Below are 21,152 nucleotides of genomic sequence, written 5' to 3'. Positions count from 1 at the left end.
GAGGACCGTGCAACTTGGTGGCCGCGCACCTGGAAAGCCCCGGGATCCCCAGCACCCAGGGCAGCAGAAGGCTGGTCCCAACCCCTCCCACCGCGCAAGCCTCTGTGGCTGCACGAACCCATCCGTCTAAAGCTGAGGAGAGCGAGGGGAAGAGGGGTCTCTCTTGGCGGGGAGACAGGCAAAGCCCCAGGGAGCAGGCGAAGGATGGCCTCCTAGAGGCTGGCAGTTCTCCTCTCCGCCAAGGCCCCAGCATGAATGGTCCCCCAAATCCCCGAGACAGGGACACACTGACCGACCAAGCAGCCTGAGTTCAAGAAGATGACCAGACGGAGGCAGAGCCCCACACAGTGATCGCCTTCTTCATCGGGATATTGGTCAGAACCAAGGGACTAGGCGGTGACGGAGCCTGGCGCTAAGGGGTCTCCAAAGAGGACAGGGAGGCCTCCTGGGAGGCTGAGAGGGGCTCTGAGAGGCCAAAGGCTGTCCACGTTCTCCCGGGTCGAGGCTGCCAGAAGTTACCCGGCAGGTGTCAAAGCACCGGGAAGCAGAATCTAGACACAGTCCTCCCCAGAAGCCCGGGCGCTGGCTGCCCCTCCGGCGGTGCAGCCCCACTTGGAAGAAGCTTGTGGTGGGGACAAAGGATTGGGGGGACCCGCTGCAGCCGCAGCGGGATTTGAGGAAGCTCAGTTCTTGGCCCACCCTTCCCCCCGTATTTTGGCCTTATTTCCCCAACAGATATGTCCTCCCCTCAGTTGTTAGGCTAAATATTTTGGCTTGGCTGGAGGGGCGGAGAGAACGGAAAGGTCCCTGCGAACCAATCTGTTTCGGCGGGGGGCGGGGAGGGCGGGAGCTGGGCGCGGCCCCTGCGTGCCTGCCCTGGGAAAGACCGCAGTCAGCGCGGTCAGCTGGCGCTGGGGGGCCGCGCGCCCAGAGGGATCCAGGGAGACTCTCCCTGTGGAGTCCCACGCGTCCCGGGACCCCCGCTGCCCTCCTTGGGAGCGGTCCCCAGCCTTCTGCTCTGCCCTCAGGGTTGGCTGGCCTCTCGGCCTGCCATTTGCTCAGAACCCTGTGTCATTTTCTCTCTCTCCCTGTCACTGTCTGCATCTCTGTCCCCATCTCTCAATCTCATGCTGAGTCTCTCTGTCTCCAGCTGCCTGTCACTGTCTTTGTGTCTCTGTGACTCTCATTTCTTTTTTTCTGTCTCCTGCTATCTCTGTGTGGGATTCCTTGTCTCTCTGTCCCTGCCCTCCCTCTCCTATCTGAACCCTGGTCTCTGTGTCCCTTAGGGCTTGTCAAATCCTTCTCCCCAGGGTCACCAGGAGGAGAGCCGGGACTGGACACAAACCAGGGCTGGGACAATGGCAGTGCCTAGTCTGTGGCCCTGGGGAGCATGCCTGCCTGTGATCTTCCTCTCGTTGGGATTTGGCCTGGATACAGTAGAGGGTGAGTCCCCAGAACTGGCTCCCAGACCCCTACCTCCCTCCCAGCCAGCTGGGAGGCCAAACAACTGAGCTTGCAGCCACAGCACATCCACTTACTCTGCACTGGAACACGGAGGCTGGGGTTAGCTCTCCAGAGAACTACCCAGCAGAAAAAGCAGTTAGTTCCCCACATAAAGATGTTTTTCCCTCAGCTCCCTGAGAGGTGAGAAGAACTTCAAAATGAGGATGAGTAGATATCTTCCATCCCTACTAGTTAAACTGTGATCCCAGTGAAGCTTGCCTGAAAACCCAAATGAGGCCGTGAGAGTGTTAGAAGTCATCTCTAGGGCCACTGAAGGGGAAGAGGCAGGGGTGGGATAGGTAGCTGAGAACCAGGCACCATTAGGTAATGGAGGCAATGTTGCCTACAGGAAACTGCAGCTCTGAGAACTAAGGGTGAATCTAGACTGGGTCCCGAGCTCCTGCCTCCAGGGCCCTGTCGTGTGTCCCGCCTCTTAGGGCGCGATCCCTACAGGGAGGAAGGCTGGTTTTGGGGAAATACTGCTTTTCCTCAACACCCCAGGGCCTGTCCTGCAGGCTAGATACTTCCCACGAATACGTTTTAGACAGGAGGGGCGGGGGCACTCTATAGACTAAATGACCCTCATGGAGGTACTGGGGGCTTGGTAGAAAGACGAAAAAGAGCTGAAGGTGGAAGCTTCAAAAAGGGAAAGAGTAAGAGGTATCCCCTTCCCCAGTCCCACCATTCTCTTCCAAACTGAAGCAGCTCAGGAATCCAGACTCTGTGCTTGCCCCAGGGGTCCTATGATGCTTCTCAGACTGGGGGCTCCCAGGGGCAGGGGAGTCTCCTCTTCCCATGGAGACGGGAGAGTGATGCAATGGGCTAGGTAGGAGGTCCCCTGAAGGGTGCTAGTCACAGAGCCTCTGTCTGTAAGGCATAGCACCACTCCCCCAACCACCAAAACCCCCCCTTCTGCACGGCAGATGCCAGCTGGGAGTGTGGTTGTCAGGACAGGAGCACGTCCTTGGAGGGGCTAGTATTTGCTTAGGGGACCCAGATGTTCTGTTCCCAGTGCAGCTCTGCATAGAGCCAGGTCCTGAGGGAAGGCAGGGGTTAAACTGTGAAGGTTTTAGATTTGTTTTTCCAAATGACTCCCATCAGGGGAGCCCTGGAGAGGCAGGGGCATGATGGGAAGTGGGCGCCTGAGAGAACCCCCATCTGCCTGGCAGAGCCTGATTGGCTTTCGCCTGGAAGGGATAGAAGTGTTTTCTCATTCTCTCTCCCTCTTTTTTGTATGTGTACCTGTGTGGGCTCAGACACACACACACACTCACAGAGAGCTGCTGGGCAGAGCCAAGCTCAGGACCATTAATGACAACAGGGAGAATATGTGAAGTAACCCCCAGGGAGCCAGCCTTGCCTGCCCACCTCTCTTAACAAACTATCAGCAATGAGGCCTGGAGAGCGTGGCATGTGGCGTGTGGTGTCTGTGATAACACCGGAGGGCTCTGTGGGAAGGGAAGTAGAGGCTGGAGACATTGTCAGCAGCTGAATGTCAGGCTGAAACATTCAAACTTGAATCTTCTGCAGTGGGGAGCCACGGAAGGCCCTCTTGGGAGCAAGTGAGTCCAGGGAGAGAAACGGAAGTGGGGCTTGGGCTCTAGTGAAGAAGCCAGACACATCCAGGTCCCCAAGGAAGGAGTGTCCATTGTCCATGGTTCCTGAGTGCCCAGTGGTTCCAGCCCTGGACTGGGCACAACTGAGGGAATGCAGAGCTGACTGACAAGGGTCCCACCCTCCTTGGAGGGGGTGACAGAGATATATACAAAAATTTTGGAGCAATGCCCCCAGGTAATCTGACGTGGGCGCTGGACTAAGTGTAGCTGAGCCTGAAGGGGAAGTGATTAACTCCAGGCCAGAGGGTCAGGGAAGGTAGGTCTGTCCCTAGAGGCTGAAGGACCCTTCTGAGGCTGGAGGCATTAGTAAGGAACGGTTTATCTACACCCTACAATGTCAGGCTGAGGAAATGAAACTTGAATCTTTAGCAATGGAATGTCCCTTCAAGAGTAATCAAATTAATTCAGGGAACAGGCATCCAACTCCCTTAAGGCTGGGAGAAACATGGGACCTATGAAGCTCAGATCACTTCTTCCCAGTCACAGAATTCACTCATTCATTCATTCATCAGATATTTACTGAGGGCCAATTTTGTGCCAGGAGCTCTACCAGCTACTAGGGTACAACATGAATTATACAAATATCCCTGCCCTTATGGAGCTTACAATAAACAAAATATATCTGTTCCTATAAATAAATATCTATATTAATATATAAATTATATTTTAGCCAGTGTTAAAAATAAGTATATGGCCAGGCATGATAGTTGATACCTGTAATCCCATCACTTTGGAAGGCTGAGGCAGAGGGATTACTTGAAGAGGCCAGGAGTTCAAGGATGGAGCCAACTATGATCCTGCCACTACACTCTAGCCTGGGCAACAGAGTGAGACCCTGTCTCAAAATATTATACACACACAAACACATACACACAAACACATACACACACACACACTAGTCAGTTTTAAGAATTATAGAGAAAAATAAAGCAGAAGGGGGAGTAAAGAGTGTCACAATTTTATTTTATTTATTTTATTATAATTATCTTTAGACAGGGTCTCACTCTGTCACCCAGGCTGAGTGAAGTGGCGTGATCACGGCTCACTGCAGCCTTGACCTCCTAGGCTCAAGAGATCCTCTCACTTCAACCTCCTGAGTAGCTGAGACTATAGGTGTGCACCACCATGCCTGGCTACTTTTTGTATATTTTTGCAGAGATGGGGTTTCGCCATGTTGCCCAGGCTGGTCTTGAACTCCTAGGCTCAAGTATTCTTCCCACCTTGGCCTCCCAAAGTGCTGGAATTACAGATGTGAGCCACTGCACCCAACCAGTGAAAATAGAAGTCAATTTTAAATAGGATATTCAGGCAGGGCCTGGTGGCCCACGCCTGTAATCCCAGCACTTCGGGAGGCCAAGGTGGGTGGATTGATTGAGGTTACGAGTTGGAGACCAGCCTGGCCAACATGGTAAAACCTCATCTCTACTAAAAATGCAAAAAATTAGCTGGGTGTGGTGGCGGGCACCTGTAATCCCAGCTACTCGGGAGGCTGAGGCAGGAGAATCGCTTGAACCCGGGAGATGGAGGCTGCAGTGAGCTGAGATTGTGCCATTGCACGCTAGCCTGGGTGACAGAGTAAGACTCCATATCAAATAAATAAATAAATAAAATTGGATGGTCAGAGAAGGCCTCTTTGAGAAGGGGACATTTGGCCAGACTTATGGAGGTGAGCAAGCCATGTAGAGGGAAGAGGGTTCTGGCCAGAAGGAAGAGAAGGACAAAGACCCCAAGGCAGGAGCTTTGCTGGCTTGTCACAGTAGTAAAACTCCTGTTATATATAAGGAATAGCAAAGAAGTCAATGTGGCTGAAGAAGATAAAAAGGATGAAATCAGAGAGGCTACAGGGGCTCAAATCATGCAGGGCCCTGTAGGCTGTGGTAAGATCAAGACAGATGGAAGTCATGAGGGGTTATATGCAGAGGAGAAACGTGATCAATCTGTGTTTTGAGATCACTCCGGCTGCAGAGTGGAGAATGTCCCAAAGAGAGACAAGGGTGGAATTGGGAAGACAGTTTGAGAGGCTATTACTGTCAATCCAGGGGAAGATGATGGTGGAAGCTGTGAAGGTGTCGACAAGCAGTTCAGATTCTGGACATATTTTAAAGATAAACCTACAGGATGTAGAAGGTGAAAAAGAAAGGTGTTAAAAGTGACTTTAGGTTGGGAGCCTGACTGCAAGAATGAAGTTGCTATTAACTAAGAAGGGGAAATGGGCTTGGGAGAGAGGGTCAGGAGTTCATTTTTGCCTGTGTGGCTCATCTGGTAGAGACCCTGCAGGCTGCAGGTGAGCCCTCCGGGGCCCAGGGAGGAGGCCACCCCACACCCGGAGCAGAGCCTGGCTTCTCACTCATTGTCCTACTGCCAGTGTGGCTCCCCTCCAAAGCTGCCAGGACTGGATGGGGAGTTTGGCCTGGGCTGTACTCAATGCTGCATGCCATGTATGCCCACAGTGTGTCCCAGCCTGGACATTCGCTCTGAGGTGGCAGAGCTTCGTCGACTGGAGAACTGCAGCGTGGTGGAGGGCCACCTGCAGATCCTGCTCATGTTCACAGCCACCGGGGAGGACTTCCGCGGCCTCAGCTTCCCTCGCCTCACCCAGGTCACCGACTACCTGCTGCTCTTCCGTGTCTACGGACTGGAGAGCCTGCGCGACCTCTTCCCCAACCTAGCAGTCATCCGCGGGACACGCCTCTTCCTGGGCTACGCACTGGTCATCTTTGAGATGCCGCATCTGCGTGACGTGGGACTACCTGCGCTTGGGGCCGTGCTGCGTGGGGCTGTGCGTGTGGAGAAGAACCAGGAACTCTGCCACCTCTCCACCATTGACTGGGGACTGCTGCAGCCAGCACCTGGTGCCAACCACATTGTGGGCAACAAGCTGGGCGAGGAGTGTGCTGACGTGTGCCCTGGTGTGCTGGGTGCTGCTGGCGAATCCTGTGCCAAGACCACCTTCAGCGGGCACACTGACTACAGATGCTGGACCTCCAGCCACTGCCAGAGAGGTGGGCACTGGCACAGAACATGAGTGTAGGGAACAGAAACAGCAGGGTCACATGGGGCTGGGTGGTCACAGGATGGTATGGCTCAGTACTTTCAGTGCCACTGTTTTTTAATCCGCACTCATCCTATGAGGCAGGTAAGGAAACAAAGGCTCAGAAAAGTTAAATAACCAATGTGGCATAAGACAGCTAAGGGGTAGGCCCATGACGGCATCATGGAGTAGGTGAAGGACAGGTTCAAGGTGGGCATGGGGGGAAAACAGCAGGCACGAACGGAGAGTAGGCAGCACAAGAAGCAGTGTGGGGCAGTGGTTAAGTCCAAAGGCAGAGGGCCTGGGTTCAACTCTCAGCTCTACCACTTACTGGCTATGTTCACTTAGCCCCTCTGTGCCACAGTTTCCTCAGCTGTAAAATGATCATTGGGTGTCATGAGGAATGAGTTACTCTACAAAGCGTCAGAGCAGTGCCTGGGTCCTGGTAGCAGTTCTATGTTCGTACTCAGAGTGGCCACAGCACAGTGTTCCAGGGTCAGCTGGCAGTACTGTAATGGGAGGTTGAGGTTTGGGGTGAGCAGGAGAAGAAAGGAGATGATCAGTGAAGAACTGAACAGGTGACAGCAAAGATGTAAGGTGGTACCTTTAGGATGATGCAAGGAGAGGAAAAAGGCAATAGAGGAAGGAGGAAGGAGAAAAAAGAGGGATGGCTGGTGCAGGAGGAAGCAAAACGTTATAGGAAAGGAGAGGAAAACCTTTCAGAGGTGGGGTCCCCCAACCTGGGGATTTTTTCCACTCAGCTCCTGGAGGTCAGCTCCTCTCGCCCCCAGTGCCTCAGCAGCAGGGCGGGTGGGAGAGTAACCAGATCCCTGCTGCATCGGCTGTGCTCCACCTCCCTGATGCCTCCCTGTTGGCTGTAAACACAGCTGCTGCGCATCCTCTCGTGTACAGTGTCAACACGACCTGGCTGACCCCTACCCCACAGATCGTTCCCATAGCCAGCCAGCTGCCACTGTGCAGTTTTTAGGCAATTGGGCCTCCAACCCCAAACCCTCCCACTGCTGCTTGGAGCCTCCTCCTGCCCAGGGCGGGGAGCTGAGGTGGGGGCGGCATGGGCAGGAGCGTGGGTAAAACTACGGATGTTGGCCCCTCCTTGCACATACACCCAGGCCCGTGGGCCTAGCTGCTCAGGAGAGGCTGGCCCGCTCACCCTGGCCCCATGCCCAGCCATGATCTGGGCACCAGGCCTAGACAGGATAGACAGGACAGCAGCCTGGAGAGCAACAACCCTGATGGACAAGGTCGCTGCTCTGTCCTGAGCTCTGACACCCCGACTAGGTACTGTGGGAGCTGGGGAGCCACAGACAGGGCCACAGTCCTTGTCCTCAAGAATCCCATCGGAGGGAAACAGAGTCAGCTACCAGTGTCATCTGAATGGGAGGGACCTGGGTGCAGATTGAGTGTCATCCCAAGAGAAAGAGGGTGGGGCCAGCATTGGAAGGACAGCCAGGACTGAGGGGGCATGGCCAAGGTCTAACACACCACTCTCCCCACAGTGTGCCCCTGCCCCCATGGGCTGGCTTGCACAGCGAGGGGCGAGTGCTGCCACACTGAATGCCTGGGGGGCTGCAGCCAGCCGGAAGACCCTCGTGCCTGTGTAGCTTGCCGCCACCTCTACTTCCAGGGTGCCTGCCTGTGGGCCTGCCCGCCAGGCACCTACCAGTATGAGTCCTGGCGCTGTGTCACAGCTGAGCGCTGTGCCAGCCTGCGCTCTGTGCCCGGCCGCGCCTCCACCTTCGGCATACACCAGGGCAGTTGCCTGGCCCAGTGCCCTTCTGGCTTCACCCGTAATAGCAGCAGGTGAGTGTAGGGAGGGTGGGGGGCACCCTGGGAGCAGTGAGGAGGCCTGAGGAGGCCCAAACTGGTCCAAGGCTCAGGATATCTGCTTGCTCCTGCTAGCATATTCTGCCACAAGTGCGAGGGGCTGTGCCCTAAAGAGTGCAAGGTAGGCACCAAGACCATCGACTCCATCCAGGCGGCACAGGATCTGGTGGGCTGCACGCATGTGGAGGGAAGCCTCATCCTCAACCTTCGCCAGGGCTGTCAGTACCTACTTTGGGGCCACACTCCTCCTCCTGGTCATACCCTTCCTCCCAGACACACCCCTTACAATGACCCAACTCAGCACGATTTTCCATCATCCTGGGTCTCAGTCCTGAGGGTCCACCCTCCCGGGGCCCCCATTCAGCCCCCTTGCCCCATGGACCCATCACCTTCCCTGCTCCAGCCCTGTCTTCCCATCCCTAGACAACCTGGAGCCGCAGCTGCAGCACAGCCTGGGGCTGGTAGAAACCATTACTGGCTTCCTCAAAATCAAGCACTCCTTTGCCCTCGTGTCCCTGGGCTTTTTCAAGAACCTCAAACTAATTCGGGGAGACGCCATGGTGGACGGGTAAGGGTTAGGCCTCTGACCAGCTCCTTCTATTACACTCCTTCCTCCATTACTCCCAGAACAGTGGTGAAGAGAATGGGCTCTGGAACCAATTTTGCTACTCACTAGCCGTGTGACTCTGAGTAGGTTAACTTCTCTGGTCTTCAGTTTTCTAATCTGTAAAATAGGGTTAATATAACATTACTTACTTCTTAGGGCTGTTTTGAATATTACTCAAGTTGTTATGTGTAAAGCACATAAAACAATGCCTGGAACACAGTATATACAATATAAATTACAGTTACATATAACTCTATAACGGTTGGCTATAATTGTCATCATCTGGTCCTGTCAACTGCAGAGCAAGACTGCCTGGGTTTGAGACCCATTCCTATCACCTGCCAGTCAAGACCTACCTATAATGTAGCCAGGATTTTTTAAAATAAAAAGAATGAGCTGGGTGCGGTGGCTCATGCCTGTAATCCCTGCACCTTGGGAGGCCAAGGCAGGTGGATCACTCAAAGTCAGGAATTCAAGACCAGCCTGGCCAACATGGTGAAACTCCATCTCTACTAAAAATACAAAAGAAGTAGATGGGCGTGGTGGCACGTGACTTTAATCCCAGCTACTTGGGAGACTGAGGCAGGAGAATTGCTTGAACCCAGAAGGTGGAGATTACAGTGAGCCGAAATCATGCCACTGCACTCCAGCCTAGGGCCTAAGTTACAGAGAGAGACTCCATCTTAAAAAAAAAAAAAAAAAAAAAGAGAGAGAATGTTTTAAATTACCATCCAGGCCGGGTGCAGTGGCTCCTGCCTATAATCCCAGCACTTTGGGAGGGCGAGGCAGGGGGATCACAAGCCGTCAGGAGTTCGAGACCAGCCTGGCCAACATGGAGAAACCCCATCTCTACTAAAAATACAAAAATTAGCCAGGTGTGGTGGTGGGTACCTGTAGTCCCAGCTACTCAGGAGGCTGAGGCAGGAGAATCGCTTGAACCTGGGAGACAGGGGTTACAGTGAGCTGAGATCACACCACCACACTCCAGCCTGGGTGACAGAGGGAGACTGGCTCAGAACATACATAAATAAATAACCATCCAGACCAGATGCGGTGGCTCACGCCTGTAATCCTAGCACTTTGGCAGGCCGAGGTGGGAGGATCACTTGAACCCAGGAGTTAGAGACCAGCCTGGGCAACATGGTGAAACCCGGTCTCTATAAAAAATACAAAATTGGCCGACCGTGGTGGTGCATGCCTGTAGTCTCAGCTACTGAGGAGGCTGAGGTGGGAGGATCACCTGAGCCCGGGAGGTCAAGGCGTCAGTGGGCCACAATTGGGCCACTGCACTCTGGCCTGGGTGACAGAGTGAGGAAAAAAAACAAAGTTACCATCTAGTCTAGTGACTCCCTGTGGCTTCTCATGTCTCCAGACACATTGCATGTACCCCAGGGTTGTCCACACCTCAGCTGGAGAGGAAGGGCCCAGGCTGAGCACCACTCCTCCTCCTGTCTCCGAAGCCTCCAGAGTCTAGCACATAGCCGGTGCTCAGTTTTTGTTGTTGTTGTTGTTGTTTTGAGACAGAGTCTTGCTCTGTCGCCCAGGCTGGAGTGCAGTGGCCGGATCTCAGCTCACTGCAAGCTCCGCCTCCCGGGTTTAGGACAGTCTCCTGCCTCAGCCTCCTGAGTAGCTGGGACTACAGGTGCCCGCCACCTCGCCCAGCTAGTTTTTTGTATTTTTTTAGTAGAGACGGGGTTTCACCGTGTTAGGCAGGATGGTCTCGATCTCCTGACCTTGTGATCCGCCCATCTCGGCCTCCCAAAGTGCTGGGATTAGAGGCTTGAGCCACCATGCCCGGCCGCCGGTGCTCAGTTTAAAGAGAGTCAAGGGAAGGATGGGGGCAGGGAAGCTGTGGATCCCATTTCACTGATGAGGAAAACCAAAAGATGGGGTCACTTGGCAGACATCATACCCCTGGTCAGTGGCACAGAGTGGGTATGCACGAAAGTCCCCGGTGTGCTGGTGTGAGCCGGCCACTGAGTGCCCCTCTCTGTGGGCTCAGCAAAACCCCTCCAGGAGGAACCCATAAGCCATCCCCTTTCCTACCCCCTGCCCCCACCTCCCCGCAAAGCAAGGTCCCCTGGCCTCCCCCAGGAACTACACTCTCTACGTGCTGGACAACCAGAACCTACAGCAGCTAGGGTCCTGGGTGGCCGCGGGGCTCACCATTCCCGTGGGCAAGATCTACTTCGCCTTCAACCCGCGCCTCTGCTTGGAGCACATCTACCGACTGGAGGAGGTGACGGGCACACGAGGTCGGCAGAACAAGGCTGAGATCAACCCCCGCACCAACGGAGACCGCGCCGCCTGTGAGACCCCAACCCCAGTGCCTGTGGACAAGCGGCCACACACTAGACACGCGCACCCGGGGGAGGGGTGCTCGAGGGGGGACAGCCTGAGAAGTTCTCTTCGTGGTCTCACTGGGAATGGGATGCTGCGGAGTCAGGGTGGGCGCTCAAGCAGCTGGCAGGCGTGGTTGAGAGCAGGCCCCTCTTCCCACCCAGGCCAGACTCGCACCCTGCGCTTCGTGTCCAACGTGACGGAGGCAGACCGCATCCTGCTACGCTGGGAGCGCTACGAGCCTCTGGAGGCCCGCGACCTGCTCAGCTTCATCGTGTACTACAAGGAGTCGTGAGTGCCGGAGGCGGGGCCGGAGCGGGGGCGGGGCCGGACGAGGCCAATTTCTTAGGGACCACAGGCAGGTGAGGGCGGAGCCCAGCGAGGCTATGAAGACCCAGTTGTCTTCAAGGACCCCCAAGTTGTACTCCGTGGTAGGGTCCAGGTCTGGCTCTCTCACCTTCTTCATGCCTCCGTGCCTCGGTTTCCCCTCACCAAGTGAAATGGAGAAGACAGGGCTTCTGAGAGCCCAGGAGAGCCATCGTGCTGGGAAGGCTTGGATCATTAAACTTCAATTCATTATGCTAATGTTCTACACTGACCACACGCTCCTGCCCCAGCAGCGGTTTGGGGAGCGCCCACTAATTTGGCCAGTTTTATGAGCAGCTCTGCCAGCATTTCATTTAAGCCTTAGGAAGGGAGGGAGCAGGGGCCGCCAGGGACCACACTGCTCTTTTCTTTGGCGAGAGTCAACTGACCCTAACAGTAAGGATAGTGGTTAGACCACAGGAAGGACTTCTCCAAAAACACGGCTAGGAATCAAAAGGAGACATCCTTAGAGGAGGGAGATGGATTTCGAATGCAGACTGAGAGAGCAGGAGTAAGGAGTTCATACTCTCTCTCTCTCTGATAGATAGTATAGAAGATGGAGGCCACCTGGCTTAGAAGCATTTCCTGTGAATTAGAATGGAGAGAACTTAGCTGACCACCAGCTCAGGGTCTGGCTTGGGAGGACAGAGGAAGGAAGTCAGTTGTAGGAGACCCACTCAAATGGCCAAGACTCTCCTAGGTCTCAGTGGTAGGTGAAGGTCTCTAGCATGGGCAGCTGGAGAGTTTGTTAAATACAAATTCCTGGGCCTCACCCTCACTAATTCTGATTCAGTTAATCCTGAGTAGGGCCCAAGAATCTACATGTCTAATAAGCTCCTAGGAGATGTTGAAGCTGCTGGTTTGTGGACTGCACTCTATGGAGCACTGGCCTGACTACAATGTGAATCTCCCCTGGCTCCCCGGCTTGGGCACTTCACAATCGGCACAACTATACACAGCTGTCTCTGGGCTCAAAGAGCAGAGAACCTTGGGAGTCCTTCAAGAAGCTTCCCTAACATCACTGCCTTGCAGTGTGGCTGCAGCTATGCTCCCTCAGAGACACACACTGCAGATCCTGCCCAACCCTGACTCCAAACAGACCCAGACCTGCTCAGTGTGTCATGCCTCACAGGACACCTGCTCCCATGACACCCACTATGAGCCCCTGCGCACCCCTCCCCAAGATGCTCCTGGACTATCCTGCTTATAGGTCCCAACAAAGGCAGGCACTTCCAGCTGGGCCACAAGTTCCCCCATCACCACCCAATATGACCTCCCTCAAGTTTTGTCCCTGGCTCGACATGAATTCCATCACCCCCTTCCCAAACCAAAGAAACAAATATCATGAACATCAGTGTGATGTTCCATTGTCTCCCGTGGTCTATTCTGCTATCTCCCATGTGGGTCCCACTTTCATCTCCCCCAGGGAGCCCTCTTCTACCCCTAAAGCCAGTGATGCTTCCCCAAGCCCTGCCCCGAAACTGGCCTTCAGGCAGCCAGCACTAGTTGCCTCTGGCCCCTTAATTTCCCTGTGGCAATGGATCTTGGCCTTTTAGGGTCATGGACATGTTTGGGAGCTGTTGAAGCTAGGAACCCTCTAGAAAATCACACATGCACCAAACTTTCCCTATAGTTTGGGAGGCTCATAAACCTCCAAAGTCAATTCAAGGGCCTAAGTGAAGATACTGGGAAGGGAGCAGTCTCCAGGTCCTGGTTCCAGGCAATTACACTTAGGGGAATTAGGATAACCTTATTGCTTGCTGTTTCTAGGAGAGGGGACTCTTTCACACACACTTTCTTGTTTTATTTATACAATGCAAGATTTGTTCAATATTCATTGAAGCTAGAGCTCGATATTCCCTGCTAAGGATGAGGAGATACATCATTACAAATTTCACTGACACAGATATCAAAGGCCGTCCCCTCCCCACCTTTGCCAGGGTCTAACAGGTGGCTGGAGTCATGGCTTTGCCCTCACACGTACTGGAAGAAGGACAATGATAGTCCTGGAGTGATTCAGTGTGGGGGAGGGGGCGGGGAGGTGCCAGAACTTGGGGGTGGGGTTGAATGACCCCTCAGCTCTGGGGATGGGTGTTCAGCCCATTCCAGAATGCCACAGAGCACGTGGGTCCAGATGCTTGTGGAACCCAGAGCTGGAACCTGCTGGATGTGGAGCTGCCCCTAAGCCGCACCCAGGAGCCAGGGGTGACCCTAGCCTCCCTCAAGCCTTGGACACAGTACGCAGTGTTTGTGCGGGCCATCACGCTAACCACTGATGAGGACAGCCCCCATCAAGGAGCCCAGAGTCCCATCGTCTACCTCCGAACGCTGCCTGCAGGTAAGCATTTGGAGGGCGCAAGAGTCAGTCAGACGCCTGCATCCATGAGAACAGGGGAGCACAGACATCAGAAATAGAGAAGCCGCAGCACTGAACACCTGGCCCACAGAGGCTGGGAGGCCAGATGCTTGAGTCCTAGAAAGAAGACGGGGCATCTGCCTAGGTCCTTGCGGGGCTGGGATTGGGACAGTCCAGAGTCAGTAGTTGAGGGAACTCAAGGGCCTATGGCAGAGAAGGGGAGGACAGAAACAAAACAGTGAGTTCTAGGTAAGCAGAGATGAGGATCACCTATTCTTCGGGAGAACAGGGCTGTTGGACCCCAGAGAGAGGGGCTCATTACTAGACAGTATTCAAGAGGAAGCCCCACAACCCCTGAGTTGCATCCTTCTCGCACTCCTAGCTCCCACGGTGCCCCAGGACGTCATCTCCACGTCCAACTCCTCCTCCCACCTCCTGGTGCGCTGGAAGCCACCCACCCAGCGCAACGGGAACCTCACCTACTACCTGGTGCTGTGGCAGCGGCTGGCAGAGGACGGCGACCTCTACCTCAATGACTACTGCCACCGCGGTGGGCAGGGACGACGCGCAGGCCGGCCGCGGGGCGGGTGGGGAAGGGAAGATGGAGGCGCAGGGCCGGGGCAGATGGGGGAATCAGGGGCGGGTAGACGGCCTGTCTTACTAGTGTCTTCCCGCTGCGGCGCCAGGCTTGCGGCTGCCCACCAGCAACAATGACCCGCGCTTCGACCGCGAAGACGGAGATCCTGAGGCAGAGATGGAGTCCGGCTGCTGCCCTTGCCAGCACCCACCTCCTGGTCAGGTTCTGCCCCCGCTGGAGGCGCAAGAGGCCTCGTTCCAAAAGAAGTTTGAAAACTTTCTACACAACGCGATCACCATCCCCAAGTGCGAAGAGCGCTCGCGGCCTGGGCCGGTCTGATGGGTGGGGCCTGTGAGGGGTGGGTCTTGCTGGAGGGGTGGGGTTTGTGGGCGGAGCCTTGCTTGTGTGGGCGGGGCCCGGGTTGTGGGTGCTTTTGGAGGCAGTGCGCGCTGCAGACGGCGTAGGGATGCACACGGACAGGCCTGATAGGGCTACCCCTGGCCTCCCCAGATCCCCTTGGAAGGTGACGTCCATCAACAAGAGCCCCCAAAGGTGAGAAGGACTAGGGCCGTGGCTGAGGGGCGTGGCTTTTGGGGCTGGGCCTTGGCTCTGACTCGCTCTCCCCAGGGACTCCGGGCGGCACCGCCGGGCAACTGGGCCCCTCCGGCTGGGGGACAACAGCTCGGATTTCGAGATCCAGGAGGACAAGGTACCCCGTGAGCGAGCGGTGCTGAGCGGCCTGCGCCACTTCACGGAATACCGAATCGACATCCATGCCTGCAACCACGCGGCGCACACCGTGGGCTGCAGCGCCGCCACCTTCGTCTTTGCGCGCACCATGCCCCACAGTAGGTGACCCACACACGCACCTTCTATCCCCATCACCGACCCCGAGGACCCTGTGCAAGGGTTTGGGGTTTGACTTCTTGCTAACCCCAGAGCCTCGCTTTGCTTGCTCCTCTCAGTTCCCATAATCCCAAAGCTTTCCCCACCTCCCAGCTCAGCCCAGTTTAGCTTGGGTTTGAACATAAAGTGAGATGAACCACTTTTGGCCTGGCTGCTGGATGCCCCTTCCCGCAGGAGAGGCTGATGGTATTCCAGGAAAGGTGGCCTGGGAGGCCTCCAGCAAGAACAGTGTCCTCCTGCGCTGGCTCGAGCCACCAGACCCCAACGGACTCATCCTCAAGTACGAAATCAAGTACCGCCGCTTGGGAGAGGTAGGTGCCCGTGGGATCCCCATCCCAGTCCCGTTTTGTGCCTACATCGCCTTCCCAGCCAGCTGTTCTGGGTTACTCTCAGGAGGCCACAGTGCTTTGTGTGTCCCGTCTTCGATATGCGAAGTTTGGGGGAGTCCACCTGGCCCTGCTGCCCCCTGGAAACTACTCTGCCAGGGTTAGGGCAACCTCACTGGCTGGCAATGGCTCTTGGACAGACAGTGTTGCCTTCTACATCCTTGGCCCAGGTATACGCAGCCTCTGTCACAGACCTGTATCACCGAAAAGCCCCACCTGGTCCCCAGCCCACCACAAGCCCCTCCCCTGCATCCTTCCCCATCCTCACCTCCCAGTATGGAAAGAGAAGCATGACCTTCTCTCTGACTTCTACATCTTTGACTCTACCCTCTGCTGCCCTCTGACTGCCAGAGGAGGAGGATGCTGGGGGGCTGCATGTCCTCCTCACTGCCACCCCTGTGGGGCTCACGCTGCTCATCGTTCTTGCTGCCCTTGGTTTCTTCTACGGCAAGAAGAGGTGATGATAAGTCCCACCAGTCCCCACCCCCTTTTCTCCCTGAGCCCTCATCATAAAGTCTGTCAAAGGGAGGTAGATGAGACAGTAGAAAGACAGATCTTCCATACAGACAGTAACTCTTCCCCTGTGGTGACATGGAGGAAACATACCTCTCAGCTAGGGTGACCAACTTATCCGGGTTAGCCTGGGATTTTCCTGGTTTTATCAGTAAAAGTTCCGCATCCTAGGAAACCCCTCATTCCAGCCACACTGGGATTGTTGGTCACCACAATCTCAGCGCAAGCTGAGAAATAATAAAGCTGGTCCCTTATTAGGAGGAGAAGCAGGAGGCCTGGGGATGTGTTCCAGAATGCCTGATGTCAGATCCTTCCAAGGCTGACTGCAAGAGGAAAATGGGGCTGGACCTTGATCAGCTTGGCTATAGGGACTAGCTGATAGGGTGGAAGCCCCTTTACTCCTGTATCCTCCCTATTCCCTGTCGGAACCAGGAATAGGGCCAAGGCCAGCTTGGAGGGTACTTAGGGATCCCCAGCAGTCACCCTGACCAAGGCTGGGGGTGTGGTCAGTAACTTCCCTTCTCCTTGAAAGGTCCTTCTTCCTTCTGATGTTGCTCATTCCTTCCTGAGAACCCTTCCAACCTGACGCCCTCACCTCCCGTTGCAGAAACAGAACCCTGTATGCTTCTGTGAATCCGGAGTACTTCAGCGCCTCTGATAGTAGGTCTGGGAGTGGGTGGACAGGTGGTATGGGAAAGGGAGACAGGAGAGGAGCAGAGACAGACTTCCAGGAGACCTTCTTGCAGAAGATAGCCTTGGGACCGGAACCCTTCAGAAGAGAAGAGAAGTTGGCGGGTGAGGTGTGGCAGAGAGCGCATCTTTGCTTTGCGACCCTCCAACTCTTTGCAGTGTACGTCCCTGATGAGTGGGAGGTGCCTCGGGAGCAGATCTCGATAATCCGGGAACTGGGCCAGGGCTCTTTTGGGATGGTATATGAGGGCCTGGCACGAGGACTTGAGGCTGGAGAGGAGTCCACACCCGTGGCCCTGAAGACGGTGAATGAGCTGGCCAGCCCACGGGAACGCATTGAGTTCCTCAAGGAAGCTTCTGTCATGAAAGCCTTCAAGTGTCACCATGTGGTAAGGGAGAGCCAGAGGCATTGTCAGGGTCATAATTAGTGTAAAGGTCATGTGGTAAGAAAGAAAGGGTCAGAGATGAGGTTAGGGCACAACTAAGGTCAAGATTGGGACCATGGTTAGGATCCTAATTGGGGTGAAGGTCATGGTTAGGGTTAGAGTCAAACGGTCATAGTAGGGCCATGGTAGAGTCATGGCTAGGGCTGAGATCAGTCATGATTGGGGCTCAATATTGGGTGTCCAGATCATTATTAGAGTCCTGATTGGGCTCAAGGCCAAAGTTGGGCTAAGTTCATGATTGTGATGATCATCAGATATGATGAAGGTCATGGGTTAGGGTCAGGGTCATTGTTAGGTCAGGAGTCAGGTTATAGTCATGGTTGGGGTTAGGGTCAGATTTGGTGTCTGAGTCAGACTGTGGTCATAGCAGATCAGGCTTTTGGCCAAATGGGTCAATGGGAGCTAGGGGGTTTGCTAGGCCCTTTGTCTGTCCCAGGTGCGTCTCTTGGGTGTGGTGTCTCAGGGCCAGCCAACTCTGGTCATCATGGAGTTAATGACCCATGGGGACCTCAAGAGCCATCTTCGATCTTTGCGGCCTGAGGCAGAGGTAGGGAACAGGAAGACCCTGAGCGAGCCCAGGGGCTGGGGGTGAGAGAAGGGTTGGGCACAGTGTGGGAGGTGGGGGCCAGTTCTGGACAGGAGACCAGCCTCTGGGTTCCTTCCTCACCAGCCCCCAATCTTGACTCTAGAACAACCCTGGGCTCCCACAGCCAGCATTGGGGGAAATGATCCAGATGGCTGGTGAGATTGCAGACGGCATGGCCTACCTTGCTGCCAACAAGTTTGTGCACCGAGATCTAGCAGCCCGCAACTGCATGGTGTCCCAGGATTTCACCGTCAAGATCGGGGGTACAGAGGGTGCCAGACAGATGAGGGCGGCCTGAAAAGTAGAGAGACTCCCTTAAGCTAGGCATCAGGAAACCCACAGCCCTGGTCCTGACAGCCTGTGAGACCCTTGGCAAGTCACCCTCACTCTGGATCTTAGTCTCTTGTCTGAGGGCAGAGGGGTTTGGATGGGATGAGCTCTGAGGTCCATTGAGCCCCTACTTTCCAGGGTTCTTGGTGACTCTGGAGGATGAGAAGATTGGGAGAGGTATTCCAGGGGCGGGAGCAAGTGTGTGGCTCTTATGCTCCACGCCTCCTCCACCCTCTCCCTCACTTTCCAGACTTCGGGATGACTCGAGACGTGTATGAGACAGACTATTACCGCAAGGGTGGGAAGGGGCTGCTGCCCGTGCGCTGGATGGCCCCTGAGTCCCTCAAAGATGGGATCTTCACCACCCACTCGGATGTCTGGTGGGGCCGAGCTGGAGCACAGGGCTCCAGGGATGTGGAGGTGGGATCTGGGGAGGGGCCTGGAACACCCCCGTCCCTTGGAGTGCACCAAGCAGCACAAAGGGTGCTGGGCTCAGGAGCTCCTGCATGCCCTCCAGGTCCTTCGGTGTGGTACTCTGGGAGATTGTGACCCTGGCTGAACAACCCTACCAGGGCCTGTCCAATGAGCAGGTGCTCAAGTTCGTCATGGATGGCGGGGTCCTGGAGGAGCTGGAGGGCTGTCCCCTTCAGCTGTGAGTCACCTCCCCTGCCCCTTCCTCATTGATGATCTACCTACAACCCTCCCCCACCCGGCCCCACGATTCTGGCTCACCTCCTCTGATGCTTTGACATCCACTGACCCTCAGTTATGAGCGCCCCCCGTTCCAAACTCCCACGACTCCCATTTAATCCCTTCTCACTCTCCCAGGCATAATGGCCCACGATCCCCACTCCTACCAACTGACCCTCAGTGCAGGAGGCTGAGAGTGCGGCAGGGGCTCCCGGATGCCTCTGACCCTGCTCCCCACACCCACCAGGCAGGAGCTGATGAGCCGCTGCTGGCAGCCGAACCCACGCCTGCGCCCATCTTTCACGCACATTCTGGACAGCATACAGGAGGAGCTTCGGCCCTCCTTCCGCCTCCTCTCCTTCTACTACAGCTCGGAGTGCCAGGGGGCCCGGGGCTCCCTGCCTCCCACCGATGCAGAACCTGACTCCTCACCCACCCCAAGAGGGGCTTCATCAGACTGCAGCCCTCAAAATGGGGGTCCAGGGCACTGAGGGGCACCCCATTCCCTGGCTGGCTGGCCTCCCATGGGGAGAGAGGAAGGGACCCGACCTCTGTGGCTGAGATGTCTGAATGTTCATCCCCACCCCCACTCATGGCAAGGGGTGGCCGAGGGTGGGGCAGAGAACAGGAGCAGGGAAGGCTGTGGGGGTGGGCAGAGGGGTCTCACCATAGGAGCTTCTCAGACTCTGAGTCCCTCGGGGGAAAGCAAGCAGGGGCAAAGCCAGAGGAGTGGAGATCAGGCCAGGGACAGACATCCTGCCCTCAGAGAAAGGGACCCCACTCAGACTAGGAAGAGGGGACCCGCCCACCCTAGAGGTCCTGCCCCTCAGTTTGGGGTCTCCTGTGGACAGGTAGGGCCATCGACATGTTTGAAATTAGATGAGCAATCAGAAGCAGGCCTGGGGCGCTCTCCATGCATGTGTGGGAGGCGGGGTGGGGGGTCCACATGACTCCCTTGCTTGCCACTGCTTTTCAACTCCTCCCCTTAGCTCCACTGACCAGGTGGCGTGGGGAGAACCCAAGGGCCTGGGGAGTGGTTCCCAGCCTGCCTGCCCTCACCTCCTCCTCTCCTCTTGCCCTGCCCAGGGCTCCCCAAGCTTGGTGCTCCTTCCTCCTTTCTTCCAGGGGCATCCCTTGGAGTATAGTCACCCTTTCTCCAGTCCCTCCCCTCAATGATTAGCCCTGGATGCTTAAGGCTTTCAGAGCCTGGTCTTCCTCCCTCCCCTCACCCTCGCCCAGCCCTGCCCCCACCCCTGCCTCTCATGGGAAGACTGGAGAAGGCACAATAAATGCCGAGGCCTGTTTGTACCCTGGTCCCAGGCAGCCATTATCTCTCCATCTACATGGTGTTAACACTAGATGAACTTCCTTTCTCCCTCCTCTGGGACTCGAGGTGGTGACCCTAAGGCAGAGACACAGGATAAATACACTGCTGTCAAACACCACCTCCATGAGGACCCGAGCAGCCAGGGTTGCCATGGCAGTGAGGCAGAACAATTTGCAATTATCTCCTGCTCAGGACCAGGAGTGGTTGAGCCCGGCAGGGAACCTTTGTGTCTGGCCTCCAAGCAGAACCAACCTGTCCCCAACATCTCATCTTAATTTCATCCCTTGTTATGTCTGTTATATCGGTCCACTGGATAGGTATTTTCTGGAGTGTCATAGGACACACTTTAAGTGGTCAGACATGGGGCAGGGGAGAGGCCCTGATGACATCACCTGTTCATGCCAGATGCCCCCACCCAAGCCAGGGGACACACAGCAGAGCAAGGTCTGTGCGTCTGGCACCCCGTGGTTATCCTGGGAGGCCAGAATCTCAGTGTTCATCTGAGACACCATTGAGGCATGTGGATGTTGCACAGGAGAGTCAGTTCCCAGGTTTTTCTGCCAGTGCCATGAGGGCATTTGAGAGGGAAAGGTTGCAAAAGAATGACTTCAAACCTTGATGAAGGGGGTGGCAGCAGGAGGGGCTGCCCACGGCTCAGAACTCTTTAGCTTCCTGCACCCAAGGGCTTGGGGTATAGCTGCCATGCCACACACATGCCACGTGCTCTGGGTCTGGCAAGATGAGCCCTTCTGTGCACCCTTGCTCACGCCCACCAGCAGCTGTCCTGCAAACCACAGCTCCCTCACACCAGAGTGGAGTGGGCACGAGTCTGCGTGAGGCCGTCTCTATGACAACAACTACCCTGTTATCCCCACAGGGTCAGGGTGGGCAGCAAGGACCACCTGTGTGGAGCCCCACCCCGCCCCTGCCCCGCATTGGTGACTGAAGCAACAGTGACCCCTAATGGTCATCAGCAGAACCGCAGCTAAGGGAGAAAGTTGGGGAGTTTGGGCTTCCCTGCCTTCTGTTGCTGGGTC

At 55.7% G+C, this 21,152-nt stretch overlaps 3 protein-coding genes across 6 annotated transcripts in view; all 3 read left to right on the top strand.

The window, feature by feature from the left end:
- The window catches only part of MRPL24 (mitochondrial ribosomal protein L24), a 146,873-nt gene that overhangs the window by 24,643 nt on the left and 101,078 nt on the right, over positions 1 to 21,152 (top strand). The gene's annotated exons all lie outside the window — the stretch shown is intronic.
- Positions 1 to 21,152, top strand: part of HDGF (heparin binding growth factor) — a 124,131-nt gene that overhangs the window by 6,701 nt on the left and 96,278 nt on the right. The window lies entirely within an intron of this gene.
- INSRR (insulin receptor related receptor) lies at positions 879 to 20,096 on the top strand. Of its 4 annotated transcripts, none has more exons than XM_050779073.1 (22): positions 879 to 1,443; positions 5,570 to 6,121; positions 7,668 to 7,971; positions 8,071 to 8,213; positions 8,419 to 8,563; positions 10,697 to 10,911; positions 11,107 to 11,233; positions 13,408 to 13,646; positions 14,047 to 14,214; positions 14,351 to 14,546; positions 14,752 to 14,793; positions 14,869 to 15,089; positions 15,322 to 15,458; positions 15,541 to 15,703; positions 15,885 to 15,990; positions 16,654 to 16,706; positions 16,896 to 17,125; positions 17,619 to 17,729; positions 17,872 to 18,031; positions 18,349 to 18,478; positions 18,616 to 18,750; positions 19,036 to 20,096. In XM_050779073.1, the coding sequence occupies exons 1-22, from the start codon at positions 1,359 to 1,361 to the stop codon at positions 19,277 to 19,279; spliced, it is 3,906 nt and encodes a 1,301-aa protein (XP_050635030.1). In that variant the 5' UTR covers positions 879 to 1,358; the 3' UTR covers positions 19,280 to 20,096. The 4 variants fall into 4 exon arrangements, with proteins under 4 accessions (XP_050635030.1, XP_050635022.1, XP_050635014.1 ...); XM_050779065.1 differs by having other exon boundaries at positions 901 to 1,443; positions 18,927 to 20,096; XM_050779057.1 differs by having other exon boundaries at positions 901 to 1,443; positions 16,654 to 17,125.

Source organism: Macaca thibetana, chromosome 1 (assembly GCF_024542745.1).
Source record: "Macaca thibetana thibetana isolate TM-01 chromosome 1, ASM2454274v1, whole genome shotgun sequence".
NCBI lineage: Eukaryota > Metazoa > Chordata > Mammalia > Primates > Cercopithecidae > Macaca > Macaca thibetana.
This window is presented reverse-complemented; position numbering and strand designations above follow the sequence as displayed.

Excerpts from the sequence above, each read along its gene's own strand:
- INSRR (XM_050779046.1), top strand. The coding sequence starts at position 1,359 with ATGGCAGTGCCTAGTCTGTGGCCCTGGGGAGCATGCCTGCCTGTGATC. Across the intron at positions 15,704-15,884 it reads CTTCTACATCCTTGGCCCAG|AGGAGGAGGATGCTGGGGGG; the intron begins GTATACGCAGCC and ends TCTGACTGCCAG. Across the intron at positions 15,991-16,653 it reads TTCTTCTACGGCAAGAAGAG|AAACAGAACCCTGTATGCTT; the intron begins GTGATGATAAGT and ends CTCCCGTTGCAG.